Genomic DNA, 17,284 nt, shown 5'->3' on the forward strand with positions numbered 1-17,284 from the left:
AAAATCGCATCTTTCTATTTATTTTTTCATCCTTTTTTATTGCACATTCCTTTGCCCTTTTTTACGAATTAACAGTCGTTTCTTTCTTTTCGTCCTGGGGAAGATATTAATTTTGTTGCACTTTGACACTCATTACATTTCTCTCTATGCATAAAATAAAATATGCATGCACCGCGATGTGTTTTATGAAACATTAAATAGGCGCCGGCCGAATAAACGCTTCCTGATTATTACGCCCGTGAATTAATACGTCGGGTGCGAAAGTGAGCATGCGCTAACCACCTGTTAGCAGGTACTGCGAAAACAACCAAAAACAAAAAAAGAAATAGTAGGACCTACTGCTGACAAGTACAAAAAAGGCGAAATATTTTGTAAACGAAATATTTTTCGGAGATTATTACAAACTGCACTGCCGCACAACCATTCATTTTTTACGCTTTTTGTATTACATAATGATACTTCTTTGTCACTTTGTCACAAAATTTCAAAAGAATCGTGGCAGCAAATAATGTCACTGCATGAGACTGCATTCTTTTCTACGATCAGCAAGCGTTCTTTTCAGTAATCGGCTTTTATGCAGTCGATGTCTATTTCATGTTTCTCATTTTTGTGATCTTTAATATGATAGATTTTCACGAAGAGTGAAATAGGACGTAGAAGAAATTATTTATAAAAATCAAACGAATATTAACGTTTGTCGACGGAAACTAATTAAAAATTTTGCGCGTGCTGTAGCAAATTACAAATTTAATTAGGCATGTTCTCGTACGCGTTACGTTTACCTTAAGGGATCAATTGTTTGAAATGGTTATTACGTTTGCACTGTAATTAAGTAGCTGTTAACAGATAACTGTTAATGATAAGGAAGGTGTGCCCTAGAAAATTCTCTTATCTATCCATCTATCTAATCTCCGTGAAAACGACGTTCTTCAACGCGAGTCAGACTCGTGCGGGCGCGAAGGAAGTCTCGCACGCGCCTTTTCAGAATTGGTACCGCGAAACCTATATCCGCGTCTATAAAGCGCAGTGAACGCGAGCGGGTGCAACGAACTCGGCTCCGTATCTTTTTCTTCCTCCCTTTCCCCCTCCCCTCTCTTTCTCTCTCTCTCGCTTACTTTTCAGCAATCCTTCCCCACCGGCCGGCATCATCCCATCCCTTCTCCCGATCTCTCTCTCTCTCTCTCTCTCTCTCTCTCTCTCTCTCTCTCTCTCTCTCTCTCTCTCTCTCTCTCTCTCTCTCTCTCTCTCTCTCTCTCTCTCTCTCTCTCTCTCTCTCGCTGTCTCGCTCTCGCGTCTCATATCAAACGCGCGGTCCTCCCGACGATGCGACTTGAGGCCGATTTTCGCTCGTTTCGTGTCACAATCGCTATGACATTGAACACGACTCGGCGAGTGGAAAAATGCGCCGTTGCCACCGATGTCGGCAGGAACCGATAGCGTTCAACGTAGTTTGTGATGAGAATCGTCACGTTTCATATAAACTTGACCGGCGCGTTAAATGCGCGAGTACACTCAGCCTCGATATTGGTGTAACGACAAAAAGTGTATTCATCCGCCACTCGCCAGTTGGTAAAAACGCCCTCGAAAACGTTGACGCTGTCACCGTGGATCGGTAACAACCCCCTTCGAAGCGGGTCGCTTCGCTAGAGAATCGATCTCTCTCTCTCGAGGAAGCCGCTCACGAAAATGCACTCTGCGTGTGTATGTATCGAAACGAAAGTATGAAGACTGTTGTAGCCTAATCATCGTGATTTGAATGTCTTTACTCCGACAATAAAACAAGGGGGAAAAATCCAAAACCCTACCCATAAATTTATCCTTCGGTTATAAATAGAGAGACAAGTGTGACGATGCCAGAGCATTCATGGATTTTCCGTTCAAGTTCTCGCCGCTCGTTCGCTTCATTCTCTTCGTCGTGAAAAAGTTTTCACAGAACTATTGTCGGGAAGGACCACTGTAACGCGCGGACCGGTGAAGTTCGCCGGCGTTTTATCGGAAGTCCTTCAGCACCCGCGATCGGGTAAAGTCGCTTGCGCGCATTAATCGGGACACCGATGCGATGGTGCGCCGGTTAAGCCGCGCAGCATCTAATTATAGCAGCGGCTAATCAGGTCGTGATATGAAGATTTTATTTACGCCGCGATACGTGAGGACACGGCGCGAATTAATAAGCGTATCGCAATGTTGCGGGAATGATAACGCGCGCGCGCGCGCGCGTCTGTTAAACCACGTCGCATTCGGCCTTGGGACAGTCCGGCGAACGACTATTTTCTAGACAAGGTCAACCGAGACTTTACTAGTCTCCGCTTATCGGTTTATCAATGTCATCGTCTCTCGAGTGGATGTTTTCCAGAATCGGCGTAGTTCCAGCGATAGTATGTACATAGACTCTATGCGTGATTTTTTCACGAATGAGACGAAGCAAGAGCTCTCTTAATCTGACGGAGGACCGAATCAACAAAATTAAAAAAGATCCATGAGATTATTTAGTGCTTACTGTACACTATTTTGTGCTACCAAAAATAATCTTGTATCTCGTGCTACTTAAAAGAAAATCGCGGTCTTGCTAATTCGATAGAAGTTGGCAGGACCAAAAGAAATATTTATTCTTAGTTTCAAAATATTGCAAAATTATGACATGTCACCGAGCTGTCAAAAGTTTCACATTAATAAAAAATTAGTTCACCCTTTAATGATAAAAATCTTGACCATCTTAATAATATAATAATATCAACTTTATATTAATCTTATCTAATAATACCTTCTTGATATTATGTGCTTATACATACATAAAAGTTAATTTCGTCTACATGATCAATTTTAAATTTCAAAGACGTTTCCATTTCTTAAAACAAGAACTGCATTACTAATAAAAAATTATTGTTCTGTGTTTGCAGTTTGAACAACAAGATGCACGCGATGGAGGGTGCGATCGAAAGCAAAAAGAAGGTGAGCACCGCGGAGGACAACAAGCCGCCGAAAACGTCGCCGTCCTCGTCGAAGGTACCACAGAACCAGCAGAACGGCGCCGCCCTTCCGGAGGAGACGGCCGCGGCGTCGACGACGGCGGTGGGTCACATTCGCACCAAGAAGGAAACAGTGACGAAGGATGAGATGCAGGAGGACGCCGAAATGTCGGACACGAAGATCAGCAAGCAGTTGCTCGCGAGTACGTCGCGGCAGAAGGACTCGAGCCCCACCGATCTCACGCAACATCACGCCGAGCCCGTCGAGAGCGTTAAAAAACGGAAGTCCACCGAGGGACAATTATCCTCGTTTGGTAATCGTAGAAAGAAGATTTGCGTCGACAGCGAGCGGGAGAAATACATCTCAGAAGTTGTCGGCGATGAAAGTAAGACGATCGACCAGCTCATGGATAAGGCCGGTCAGCTACGACATGAAATTCTGGTGAGTGTCTGAAGACGTGACTTTTGTTTTGCCTTCTTTTTTTTTTACAATGTTTATGTAATGTTTTCTATGTTTACAGTACCTCGAGAATTCAGCGCGCGAGAAAGAAATGGAATGGAACGAGATTCTGAGAAAGCGGAAGTTGAAAGAGGAAGCATACGCGAGGCTCGAGAGAAAAATACATATGATAGTCTATATGGAGAACGACGGTCAGCTGCAGATGCCGTCCACTAAATCGTCATTGGCCTCGATCGACTGGGAGAACAGTGGCAACACTACTCCCATATCGAGGGAGAAATCTTTCGGATCTAAGGACGATCTGTCCGAAGAGAGATCTTCGGATTCAGTAGCACCGAAGAGAGAGAGGACTGCGAAGACTACCTCACAGCAACGGACGACTCCGCCGAAAACCAACGGAGAAAGCAGTCGCAAGCAGAACGAAGCGTCGAGCCCGGATAGTCGGCAGATCGGAGAAGGCCGACAAGGTGCAATAGTGGATGTCAGATCTATCATCGCCGATCATAGACTCAAGCATCCGGAAGCCGTACCGAGAAGGTAATTAATTCGGCATAAACGAGATAGAGATTTCCGTAAAGTTTTGAGAAATATAAATTTTCTCAAATCGGCAGAGTTATTAAAGATTGCGAAAACAATGCGAGTGCAATATAATTTACAATTTTTTAAATATTAATATTGGTAAAATTTAATTTGGATATTGGAAATTTAATTTGAATATTTTATTTGTTCCATCATTATTTTACCTTTTAAAAAACGAATATAATTTAACTTTAATTTTATTTAATATTAATTTTATTTAATAATTAAATAAATATATGATAATCGAATTGTAGAGGTCGGAGGATGAGGAATTCGGTGAACATCGGCCTTGGAGCCGGCGGCGCCATGGTCGAGACGGGGCACAATGCCGACTCGAGACCATCTAGCACGGAATCGTGCAAGAGTAATCCAAGTACGAGCGATTCTATGAACTACAAGGATATACTAATGCAATTTGCCAAAATGAGCCAGCAAGGTAACGTCGTTTTTTTTTTTTTTTTTTTTCTTTATTCCTAAACCAATTGAGTTTGTATCACAAGCGTATCAGAGATAATTTGCAATGCGTTAACGATTAGTAATTAAAGATTACATTCCTAACTTCAATGTTTAGGTGAACCAGTCAAGGTACCGCAGAATTATCCAGATGTGACACTTCATCCTGTAGCACCTTCGTCCGCAGGTCAAAATACCGCGTCTCAACCGAGTGGTTCGCTACTTCACGGGATTCTAACAAAAGCGCAGTCGCCGAGATCCAATACTTTTTCACCTACTTTAGCTAGATTACTCACCGCACCTGAAAGAGAAAGGAATTCTCCGGTGACCGCGGCGGTGGCGTCTATGTCGCAGCAAAGCGCCACAACCCATTTGCAGACATACCAAGGCTCTAATATGGTTTCCATAAACGATCTCCTATCTTCTTCCAAGGTTAGCTTGATTGACAGATTGTTGGCTTGATTTTTGCGATTTTTTTTATTAACAGCGTAATTAGTGTAGTAAGTACTGTGCGTATATATAAGAATGTAATAATAAATAGTAAATAAATAGTAAATATAAGTAAATAAATTGGAGATTTGGCCCCGAAGAAGCGAAAAAATTTAATAGTGTAATAAAATTTAATAAATGACAAGAGTCATCGCTGTGTTTCGATTCGTAACATTTTTTGGAGCTATTATGATAATTTTTTTACAGGCTCGCACAGAGATAACTATAACTCCTGTCGTTAATACCCCTGCTCAATCTCACTCCAACGATTTAATCCAAGTGGTAAATACCGCTTTTTCTATTCGCTAAGACATTCTTATATACGTATTTGGACAGTCTGACTGTCACATTAAATTTGCCAGGAGGATGCAGATGAGGAAGCAACGATGATCGATGATAGAAAGGGAAATTTGGTGGGTGGAAGGGATAATAAGCAAATGGCAAAGGACAATCCACCTTCGCCAAGCGCCCCACCAAAGTGTCAAGGATGCATGACTCGTCCTGCACAATTCGTTTGCGCTGGTTGTGGAAATCAGTGGTATTGCAGCCGTGGATGTCAAGTATGCTTCTCCTGACATATATTATGCGATCACAGTCTTATGACTATATTAATGATTATTAATATTTATATCCATAACTTACATTGGGTAACATTTATTATAATCTACAGCTTGCCTCATGGGCGACACACTCCGATTACTGTCCACCTGAGTCCGAAAACAGTAAAGTCAAGTCCAACGTTTAACGCTTAACGTCTCTGCATGCCCGGTGACATCTGCACATCAGATGCGGTATCAGGAGGAAGAGATTCCTGTACCCAATGAATCTAGTCATCAAAACAACTTTGATAATATAATTTGTTTTTATCGTTAAACGAGATGCAGAGACTTAGAAGAAAATTACCGTATCGAGAAGGTTCGAAGAAGGTAAAGTTTAATTTAGCTTTGCTAAATGGGGTATGAGAATAAAATACTTAGTATTCTACCGTTTAAAAAACGGTATCAGGACACTCAAAAAAGAAGAGAAAGAATATAGGGGTCGGTCACTGAACAATAAAAATAATAGTAATTTTATTTTAAAAAAAAAACAGGACACTCAAATTATTTTTCTAATTTAGACGATCATGTTAATCATGGAATACTAATTTTCAGTGGAGCGGAAATTCATTCAATTTATTTTTTTTAAATCTTCAATATTAATTATAATATATTTTTTTGCTTATATGATACAGTAATTTTTCTTTTTAAATTTCTGCTGCATCTTATTTAACGGTTAAAACAAATGATTATTCTTTTTCTGTTAATAATAATTTTATACGATTTTAGAACATCAAATTTTAGGATATTGATTAACTGCGTGCCATTCGTAAGATCAGGAGCGGATTGAAAAACTAAAAATCAATTTGAAATAATATTGTATATATTTTCACATTTTTTTTATTATGAAGTTTACCGTTCTCAACTAGTTAATGCACATTTTACAGATTATATAGATATTATATGTTACAATGGAATATTTTATTCAACAGTTTATATACTCAATCCGCTTCTACATAAAATTAGTTTGCCATGATTAGCATGGACGCCTAAATTAGAAAAATAATTAAAATGTTTCCTTTTTTTATGAATATGAATTTCATTCTTCTCTTCTCTTCTCTTTTTCTCTCGATTCCGATTTAAATCATGAAGATAAAAAATAACTGGATGGAGCATTTAAGCAAAAATTATAAGAGGCAAAATATAATGAATGTGCCCAGTACGTGTAGCATCCATGATCGCAAATTGCTTCACAATAGATCTATAAATATCTATAAGTGTCTCTCGCTTTGCCTTGGCTTCAGCGTTCATTAGAATTTGTTTCAAAAATACATTTTACACTCTCCGTCCAGTTATTTCTACTATCCATGATTTACACAATGTATTGAGTTTCACATATGAAAATGCAAGTCACGCAAGCACAAGTCAGGACTGCATACTATTGATGTAGAAATATTGTATCATAGTATACACACTATTTTATATTTATCTTTGTTACCAATGTATATATGTTTAGGCACATGATACAGGAGCTACAGTCATTCAGTCGCGCTGCAAGTCGATGCAGCCAAGCGTGCCTCGATCTTCCACATACATTTCTATAGAAAAGTTTTAAAAACTCTATACACTACTTGATCATAATTGCAAGTAGGTCATCCGTATACCATGGCCCTTAGATTTAATAAAACTTTAGTTTTAGCATAGGCGTAAGATGTTTTCTCATTTTTTATTTCATTAATGACATTCGCGTATGTTTAAGATTTTTTTCTTTTTAATCAGTATGTTACCTAAACGACGATTGTACCCGACATAATCTGTAGCCCAAAGTTCCTATCAGGCGCATACAACATTATATATATTATATATAATTATATATATATACACACATATATATATATATATATTTTTCCCAATTACAAAGCAGACCAAAATAAAGTTTTTAATCGTGTACTTTGTATGACTTGAAAAACTAGACTTCTGTGCCTTTTCAATTGATTTTACTAATTGTCATATGTATATAACTGTAGAAATCTGTAGAAATCTTTGTAGAAATATCTTATAAATACTACATTAATTTCGAGGTAACACAAATTTTAAAAAACATTTCACATTTGTTTCGATGTAGTTAGTTGTGTAATTTGATCGTTTCCGCACATGCTCGTTTATTTTCAACTGAATTACATTTGTTATGTTAATATCTGCGACAATTAATACAATTCATGAAATGCAAAATGGCCCATTTTTTTATAATCGTATTAATTATTTATATTATTGGTCTCACTCAGTATTATTTTTTACAACATTAATTTTAAAATAAAAACCTAAATTAAAGAATTAATTAACTCTCATAGACCACAGTCATCTTACAGATTTGAGAGTTTAAAGTGTACACTATTAATAGTGAGATCAATGTTACACACAGATAAAGCTACAATCAAAACTTTAAATATCGAATCGGTATTATTTTGCATATCACACTTTCAATCAAAAAATGAACGGATGAGAATTGTACTACTTCTGCTGTTGCGCAACAGAATCTCGTTTTCGTATAAAATAATCCACGTCTTTTAGATACAAAATCGTTCGCAGATCATCGTAGCTAAAGCCAGCTTTTTCTTGAAGTTTTCTGAAGCCTCTTGTTTGTATCGCGTGTATGGCGACATGATCCTCACGAATATCGCAGTTTTGGCTGCGAGAATTATAAAGAAAACATAAATTTAAAAATTTGGATTCCTCCTTATAAAAAATGTCATCATCATGATTAAAGGGATTTTCGATCGTTGTGTTAGGACCAACGTCTTTGATGGCGCATGTAAAGTATCGCATAAAATCTACGTTGTCGACGTCGGATTGAAGATTAAGGATATTCGATAAAATTTGTTCATACACGATCTCTTCATGTTGCAGCGTGTAATGGACAATACTACTATTCGTGTATTTTTGCACCAACATCGATACGATCTTGCGTATTTCTGCAATCTCGTCTTTCAACAAAATCAAACAACATTGCATAATCGTTAATTGGTTTCTATCGTTTAATAGTTGGAAACTATGCAGCGTAATTTCGATGTATTCCACTGCTCTCAATCTCACGGATTCTTTTTCGTCCATACATAAGTCGAGAACGTGCGACAGCACTTCATTTATCGACGCTTTGCAATTAGAAAATGCTAGAATCAGTGAATTTTTCACAGGAATCATATATGAATTGGCGACGGTCATCTCAATCTGATTAAACTCTTCTGTTATTTTATCAAATTTTGGCTTATTTAATTTTATCTGATCGATTGATCCGCTATCGCTTGATAGCCAATTAATTTCCAAACTAGCATGTTTTATAGTTTTTAACGTAAACGTTACCATTTCGTCGAGTACTAACTGGTGGCGCTTATTCTTTATCGACATTAAGTATCTGAGAATAAATTCAAGTAGAGGAATCCAGTGAGACAAACCTTTCAAGAATTCGATCGGTATCTCAGGACAATTTGAATTCAGAATATGATATACATAATGTTGATCGAATCTTAGTTCTAATTGGAGATTTGATTCGTTTGATTGGGGATTTGATTCATTAATTGGGATCCAGCATTTAGTATCGATCGCATATAGCCGCGCCCAGTATCCAACAAACTGAAAAAATCCAGGTTGAATTTTCTCTTGTGTTTCTGACAACATTATATATTCAATTACTGGAAGATGAGAACAGATCGCTGGTGTACTCATAAGACGTAAATGGGATATTTTAAATTGCTGAAGAAATAATATTTTTACCATATAACATGATTGCATCGTGTTCCCTGTGAAGTACATGAATTTGCTTAACTCATCTGTCAAGTTGGATGTGTCAATGTTTTCCGGTGTTTCAAAGTGTATATCGTCTTCAATCAATTTTTCTTTTAAATAACTAGAAATTAATAAGTATCCATGCAACGTATTAGCATCATGAGTTGAAAGAGTATTTTCTATTTCCTTCTTGGCATTTTCTATTTCCAACGTAATAAAGCTGAAAGCCGTGAGAGCTGTATATGCTTTAGCGACCAATTGTCTGACGTGTATCATCGGATTACCGAGAAAATCGCGCAATAAATATTTCATGTTTTCCCTACATTCTTTCGTGGGATAATCGAAAATACCATCGTTCGTCGACAGTTTGGATAACAATATGAGTATGTGTACGATGCTCGAATAGGAACGTAGCGCCACGTTCGAAGTTCCGCACATCTTTGAGATTTTCCATAATTGTATCCATATAAAAAACTTCAACTTTGGAAAATGCGTCATGAAGTGATTGACGGAGTAACCGTTGCCGAAGTCCAACGCGCCGCTACCTCGCCCGGAACACTGGCCCACCAATCTTGGCACCACGGCGCCGTACAGTTGCAAGCTTGCGTTCCTGTAACGGCATATATCAATCCGATGAAAGGAAATATCACAAAGAGCATCCGAAATATCATCTAGATAAAAAACCACTTTACCTTACAGTCCAAACGTCGGATTCCATATACTTGAAACACGTTAAACAAATATCCTCCATGTACATAACTAACTGCGAGTGTATCTCTTTATCAGCTACCAATGCGCGCAGGAAGTGCAGACGTTTCGCCCACGGTGAGTCGTCTCCGACTTCTACATTCTCGACGGCTGTCATCGAGTTTTTCAGCGAGCGCAATAACATCTGTACCGCGAGATGCGCCATAGGTCGATCTCGCCGATTATCGCTGACGACCAATCTGTGAAACATAATCGACAGTCCGGCACCCCGTCGCGTTAAGTGCAACGATTTTTCCATATCTTCCTCCAGCAAACGTGTCAGATATGTTTTCGGCAGCTCGGAGTATTCCTTTTTGTTGTACAAACATCTAAGATAATTGTATTAATTTTATTTATTATTATTATATAAATACTTCCAATGTAAAGTAATGATTTTGATTATGTGCATTTGCATTACGTAAATTTATGTTAATTATTATATCAAATAAGATTTGATTGAAATAGTTACCTGGATAAATTCGCAATTGCTACCCCAGCAGATTCTATTACGCCTTTATGCCGGCACTTCAATAGTACTGTAACGATAATATCCATGGAACATTTTACTTGTGCATCTGAATGCGCCAACATCCCGATTTCGCTAACAATCTCACACGACACCTACATTAAAATTGTATTATTGTTTCCAAATATGTTGTAATAATTAATTGTATAATTTATCTTATTACAAACTAATTATGACGAGCGCACATATTTTACCTTTAAGGACATCCAGATACACGACATAAGCATTTGATGTGCGGGCGATAATTGCAATTCATCATAATTAGAATTGTCTACTTCACTTGTCTTGATTTTCTCATTGATGGCTAGTCCCATTTCGGCAAATGAAGAGGAATAATCTGAACAAATATTGTTTTATAAGCTACATTATTTTTGTTAAAGATCAATTTCTTAACAAAATAATTATTACTTATTTTAATTGTAGATCGCTAACAGATTATTAGCAATATAATTTTTTAATAATTGATAATTAATATTGTTTATAAGTAGACATACGCACCCGTAGTCGATGCTTCCGTAGATAATGCAGATAAAAAGAAGTTGATGGCATCTTTCAAAAGATTTAACACTTCTTCCGTAAATAGTGACGTTAAAATCCAGTTCTCTGGGCCATTGCGAAAAGCAATTGTCAGCAAAGCAGTCAATATGCCATAGAAAGGTCTATTCTGGACTATGGCTTTTAAAATATCGCTTTTTACTTGTGCTAATTGACATCGAGCTTCGTCCAATAGAAATTTTGAGTAACTCGAATAAGAGAGAATATTGTGTTCAGCATTCGAAAATATTACAGGCACGTCTTTAGAAGTTTCATTCAAGGGCGACCAGTGTGCTATGATCTTTATGAAGGCTGCTCCACTTTCAATTTTGTAGAATTTGGAAGAATTGCAATGTTCCCATCCACAATCGTACAGTACCTAAAGTCAATTTTATTAATATAACTTACATAAATGTCAAAAACATTTTCTCAACAAATAAAAAATCGTTAATTTTGAAAGAAAACGCTTAAATATAAGCATGTAATTATCACAGATTTCTTACCTGTTTTTCCGTAATTGACAAAATATCTTTTTCAAAGTATTCCAGAATAAGCGTAGTAGCTAATTGTGTGACATCAAGTGCAGAATCCAGTACAAGTCTTAATAATATAAACAAGCTCTCCTTGTTGGTAAACCTCCAACTATGACTGGTCTTCAAGTGCTTGTCGATCACCGTGATACAACGAAGGCATTCCCCATGGCGAGCACAATTCTTTTGTGAATGTTGATTCATGAAAGAGAGCAAAGTTTTATACAAGTTTAAAGCCAGGATTTTACGTTGGTAACACGAGCCAATTTCGAAACAATCCAGGAAATATTCGTGCAACCATTCCATGAACTCATAAATTGATTGTGGGCAATCGGCCTCAGTGCTAATCATTTTTAAGATACTTGAGATGAATGTTTTAAAATATTTGATTATCCCTTCTCTCATAAAGACTGTTGCAGCATTGGCATTAAACCATAGAAATTGTTTTATCAGCGAGAAAGGATTCTCTTTGTTAATATCGATTAAATCGCCAGCACAATGGCAAACCACAGCAAAAGCGTTTAATCGTATGATTTCTTCTTTATCTTTCATGTAATTTTCGATATCATCTACTTGCAGATCTATGTGTAATTCAGCAGCTATTCTTTGTAAGTACGAACGAAAGAAGTATCCTTGCAATTGGTTACTTAATTTCCACAAAAGCGGCAGAAAGTCTCTGTACATTTTAATAGTAGGTTCGAGCCAATACTTGCACAATGATTGAAGAGCACCGTGATCCTCACTTTAAAAAGAATATGATTACAGAATATTAGCTTTGAATAAAATATTGGATAAAATATTAAATTACAGAATGCAAGCTTTGGATTGCAAAAATAAAATAAATTGCGCATTTATTAATTTAAAAGCTACAAAAAAATTGAAGAGCAAAAGAGATAATTAAATCTAAAGAGTTTCATGATTATTATAAAAAAAAACAATCTTTCTTCATGACAAAGAATTATCTTGCACACTTACTGTTCTCCTGATTCCCAACGATGAATAAAAAGTTTTATAATCTTTTTAAACCATATTTTCCATTCGTTCTTGTCCAATTTTCTTAACATTACTAGGTAAACTCTCGTGCTGCCACAACGTAAAGAATTTCTTGTTAAAGCAATGCATAAGCTATATATAAAGTAATGGAAAAGTTTACGCGATTGAAAGGTGTATGAAATGTTCGAACTCATTATAAGTTTGAGTGCATTTTGTACTTGAAAAATTTCCGCCAAGATATTATATTTTGTTTCGTTTTGCCACGACATGCAGTTGCAACACTTTTTGAACATATAAACTAGAAATGCTTCACCATATTTCTGTGACATTATTTGAAGATATATATTAAAAATTTGTGCGTTCTGCTTGCATATGTCATTAATTGCATTTGACCAATTAGTGAATATAATGGCCTCTAACTTTCGTTCTATTATACAATCATTTTCGCGTTGGAAAGCCACATCGGACATCTTCTGAAACCTCTTCAACCATATGTATAACACCTTATACGCGAAGTAAGAATATTTGGTATATGTTATACAATTTATGTATATTTGATCAATCATAAGAAAAAGAGCGTCGTATTTGGCCATATCTGTTTGATTCGTCTGTAGATATCCATAAGCGTTCAGTAACTTGAATAATTCAAGATCGCAAACAGTGTATTGTTTGTCGAGGAAGCACAAATCATGCGACTCCAGCGCTTGAAATTGCACTGCAATGTTCAAAAATTGCGAAGTACATCGTGCCGAGAGCAAAGCGTAGAACGCATTAGTCGCTAACAGGATACGATCATTTCCTAATTCGGAATTGCTACTGATTATCTCTACAATATGCGCCAGAACCATTTGCCATTCTTCTATCCCTTCGCTTGCAGAACGATCGTGCAAGGGCGTGATGCTTATCAATTTCTGAAAGGAAGAAGTAAATTGCTTTAGATCAAAACTGTGATAAAACATATTATTAAAATATTGTGGTGGAATAAAGATTTGAGAGAATACTTACTCGAAAAATTGGCACATCCTCTTGACAGTTTTGTAATTCGTCGAACACGTCATTCGGCTTCATGTTTTTGCGAAAAGTGTAATGATAATGATAATGACAGATTTACAATTTCATTTGACTCCTTCGTGAAACTTGTACTTCATAATATATCGAAATTAATGTTGAAATATTTTTTTCTAATTGCGCGAATCTTTATCTGTTATTTGTAAATCGAGAACTGCTTGGCTCTTCTTATCGACTGTTTGTTTCGGCAAATCAGATCTTGTAGAACTTTGCATCTCACCATCAAGGCAACATACCCTGCAATTAATGGAGAATAATCATGTTCTCATGGGCGGTAATGATTAGAAGAAAAAAAAGGAAAAAAAAAAGAAAAGATGATATAAAAGTAATCAAATTGTAATTAAATCCGCAAAAAGCTATGCGTCGGATTTTAAGAATCTCTATGAAAAGTTATTAGATAAATTTAAGTATAGTATGAAAGCATGTGATCGAAATAATTATCAGATTAGCTTAGTTTCGATATTACATCCTAGAACGCTCGGAGTTTGAGAAAATGAACGACTTCAGAATTCCTGTGCAATACCGGTTAAGGATAATAGAACATCACAATAAAACCATTACGTTGTTATTTTTAAGCATTTTGTTTATTATAATCCAAGAAATAAAGATAACAATGTAAAGTCAAAAAACATTCCTATGAATAATGTATGAAATTAATTGTTTAATAGTTAATATTAATAGTCGGATATGAGAGAGAATTTCTATGAATGTAATACAATCAATAGATTAGTCTCAAGTTTCCTTTGGCTCTGCAGGAACATACCCCCCCTTCTCTATTTGCTCTTTGAACTTCAAGTAATCTCGCTTACGATCAAAGTGTTTCACCTGCGTAACAGTGGCAGAAAACTTGTTAGAAAAAAAAGTTCTATTTTTACTATTGATGTTAAACACAGAGTACATACTAAACATACTTTTCTGCAAATACTGATGAAGGATATCATCTGTAATACTTACCCATTGTGATGGGCAAAATTTTTCATACTGTTTCCTAAACTCCATACACTCTGCTTCAGATTTGCCTTTATCTAGACATTGCCAATATTCGTCCCTGCGTTTCCAACAGTTCAAACGATCTCCTTTGTTTGGAAAAGACATCCTGTAATGTAAAAAATATTTAAAAAATCATATTTTCTATAGCTTTTTTTTAAGATATAATAAAATATACAACATAGATTTGAACTTTTATTAATTTGGAATAACTTTAAACTAATATTTTTTTAAATATGACGTATAAGATGATACACAATGATGCTATAATGAGCTATTTTCTATCATATTAATTATTATATAAATAAATATGAAACAAATATATAACACACACATACACTTACCTATGATATTTAATTTTTTAATTATATAGCAATTTTATCAAAAATTCACTCACTCACTTTTGATCTTCTACAAAATCATTACTGTACAACAAAATATGTAAAGTTTATGAAATTATAATTATAAAATAAGAATAACATATGGTGAATATTTAATTCTTCAATATCAAGGTTATTCTTATTAAACTAGAATTTCACTTTACAACAATGAGAAAGATAAAAAAAGATTTGTCTATATTCAGAGTTAATTACATAATTATTCTTGGAAAAAATAATTCCAATTGTTATACCACAATTCTCTTCTTTTCCATTGATTTAATATCAAGTCAAAATTTCAAATTTTTTAAACATTTAATAAAAGTGTAATAATTCCTTGTGTAATAATATATAGAATATAGTTAAGTTAATTCCACACAACACAAAGTAATCAAACAAAGTTTTATATAAAACAAGGACTAAATAATGAAACTTAAGATGTCATACTTCACAATAAATAATAAATTATACAATTGCATATTGCGATAAAATTATATAATGTTGACTTCTGTTTATATTATAAAACTATAAATAATTGATAATTTATAAACATTATTATATAAACAAAAATTATATTAAGAAATAGTCTAATCATATATATGATTCGACATGTTTAGGAAAAAAATGATGAGAAATTGTGTAATATGTACATATGTACATTCTTAATTTAACCAACGCAATAGTAATACATGTGACAAAACTGTGAAATTTAGAAAATAACTACAGTCCATTCTATTATAGAGGTCACATACTCCTGTTACCACTGCTCACTAACTAATTCTAGCAAAGTTTACTTAAAGTTTATTTTTGACTGTGTAAAAATAGATTTTCAAAATGCCCATTACATGATCTACTTATATAACCAACTTAAAAAAAAACAACATTAACTTAATAAAAAAAATTACCGTTGTATATCATTGTTATATAGTTTGGTTTTATTGCAAATAATAATAATGTAATGGAAAATAAGTTTTATTATTTTCATAACGTGGGATAATGTTTCGAAAATTGCGATTAAACATGGTTATGTATATTTGACAAATTTAGTTACCAACTGCAAAAACAATGCTTTTGTCGAAAAGTATTGCAAATCAAATCGACAATATCGATTTATTTATTAAACGTACACTTATAAAAGTCTGAAATGATTAGTAGCTTAAGCATCATGAGAGTTTGACTAACCTGAATTTTTATCGTATTAACGGGATGACAACTAATGACAGCAGACTACCTCATGAATGGAGCAATCATTTAGTTTTGCTTATTTCAAATATAATGCAAAAATAAATTTCTTTATCAATGATTGCTAAGATTGTTCCTCATTTATCAGGCCGGTCAAGTCATGAGAATTCATTCCATATGACATAACCTATATAACCTCTATATTCTTCAGATACAAAAATGACAAGAGTGTAGGACATTTCGTACATTGAATGCAGTGTGAAATCCACATAATTCATTATGATGTATTCATACTGCATTCATTATACGATTGCATGGAAACGCACCAAAGTCACGTGACAATCTTGCACCTTGAAGTTTATAAATATATGCGCTTGAAAACACTAATGTAAGATTCAGGATGATCGATAGTTTCGGTAATAGAAAATAAAAGATCTTATTGAAAAAACACTAAAGATATATTTGACAAACAAATTAGTTCACACGAGTTTCTGTTAAAAGGTATTCTCACCTTTTTAATCAAATAATGCACGCTCGCATTGAATGTCACTAGATGCACGCTCGCACCGTTCACTTATAAATTGTTCTGTCTTTTAATTTGCGAATTCTCCGAACCGAACGCACACTTGCGCGGTCGAAAGGACTCTCTTTTTCTATGTTTGTCTCTCTTCGCTTGCTCAATTCAAACTGACTCCGAATCAATGACTTCTTATTTATTTTGCCTTCTTTTATACTCTAGATGGCCTTTTATGTTTTCGATGCACAGGTGGCCTACTCATTGAGTTCTATAACATACTGGAGCGAGCTTTCCTATCCCGAACAAAGAAAACTGCGTCCGCGATTTAGAAAAGGACACATATAGCAATGTAAGGATTTCTGTCTCTTTTTACGTTCTATTGCTTATGCTGAAAACATACGCTGACAAGGAAGACTAGCCTCACGTAATCTATCTGTCTTTTTCGACCGATGGAGACATCCCTACTCCTGAAAGGCTCGCTCCAGTATGTATAGAACTCAATGGCTTAGTTTACACCAATTGTTTAGTACACGTACCAAATACTAAATCAGCTTTTT

At 35.4% G+C, this 17,284-nt stretch overlaps 2 protein-coding genes across 9 annotated transcripts in view; one reads left to right on the plus strand and one right to left on the minus strand.

Moving 5' to 3' along the window:
- LOC105675678 (enolase-phosphatase E1-like) overlaps nucleotides 1–7,433 on the plus strand; it is a 33,234-nt gene extending 25,801 nt beyond the window's left edge. For 6 of the 7 annotated variants that reach the window (XM_012372963.2, XM_012372965.2, XM_012372967.2 and 3 more), the window contains 7 exons: nucleotides 2,898–3,408; nucleotides 3,488–3,963; nucleotides 4,260–4,441; nucleotides 4,577–4,890; nucleotides 5,155–5,229; nucleotides 5,310–5,507; nucleotides 5,618–7,433. In XM_012372963.2, the coding sequence (XP_012228386.1) occupies nucleotides 2,898–3,408; nucleotides 3,488–3,963; nucleotides 4,260–4,441; nucleotides 4,577–4,890; nucleotides 5,155–5,229; nucleotides 5,310–5,507; nucleotides 5,618–5,692 (1,831 nt within the window). In that variant the 3' untranslated portion in view covers nucleotides 5,693–7,433. The remainder of the gene's footprint in view (nucleotides 1–2,897; nucleotides 3,409–3,487; nucleotides 3,964–4,259; nucleotides 4,442–4,576; nucleotides 4,891–5,154; nucleotides 5,230–5,309; nucleotides 5,508–5,617) is intronic. The other variant, XR_001101293.2, reaches the window with a different exon arrangement.
- Nucleotides 6,345–16,479, minus strand: LOC105675675 (uncharacterized). Of its 2 annotated transcripts, none has more exons than XM_012372960.2 (9): nucleotides 16,211–16,479; nucleotides 13,602–13,901; nucleotides 12,579–13,507; nucleotides 11,577–12,345; nucleotides 11,038–11,452; nucleotides 10,734–10,876; nucleotides 10,483–10,634; nucleotides 9,959–10,342; nucleotides 6,345–9,876 (listed from the first exon to the last, which is right to left on the minus strand). In XM_012372960.2, exons 2-9 carry the CDS (start codon nucleotides 13,662–13,664, stop codon nucleotides 7,995–7,997), a joined length of 4,737 nt encoding a protein of 1,578 aa, XP_012228383.1. In that variant the 5' UTR covers nucleotides 13,665–13,901; nucleotides 16,211–16,479; the 3' UTR covers nucleotides 6,345–7,994. The 2 variants fall into 2 exon arrangements, with proteins under 2 accessions (XP_012228383.1, XP_012228382.1); XM_012372959.2 differs by lacking the exon at nucleotides 16,211–16,479 and adding an exon at nucleotides 14,619–14,759.
- Nucleotides 16,480–17,284: the final 805 nt, after the last annotated feature.

Source organism: Linepithema humile, chromosome 7 (assembly GCF_040581485.1).
Source record: "Linepithema humile isolate Giens D197 chromosome 7, Lhum_UNIL_v1.0, whole genome shotgun sequence".
Taxonomy (NCBI): domain Eukaryota; kingdom Metazoa; phylum Arthropoda; class Insecta; order Hymenoptera; family Formicidae; genus Linepithema; species Linepithema humile.

Coding starts and splice junctions, on each gene's coding strand:
- LOC105675675 (XM_012372960.2), bottom strand. CDS start 13,664: ATGAAGCCGAATGACGTGTTCGACGAATTACAAAACTGTCAAGAGGAT. Junction 12,346..12,578: donor CGTTGGGAATCAGGAGAACA/GTAAGTGTGCAA, acceptor TTCTTTTTAAAG/TGAGGATCACGGTGCTCTTC. Junction 10,635..10,733: donor GTATCTGGATGTCCTTAAAG/GTAAAATATGTG, acceptor ATTTTAATGTAG/GTGTCGTGTGAGATTGTTAG.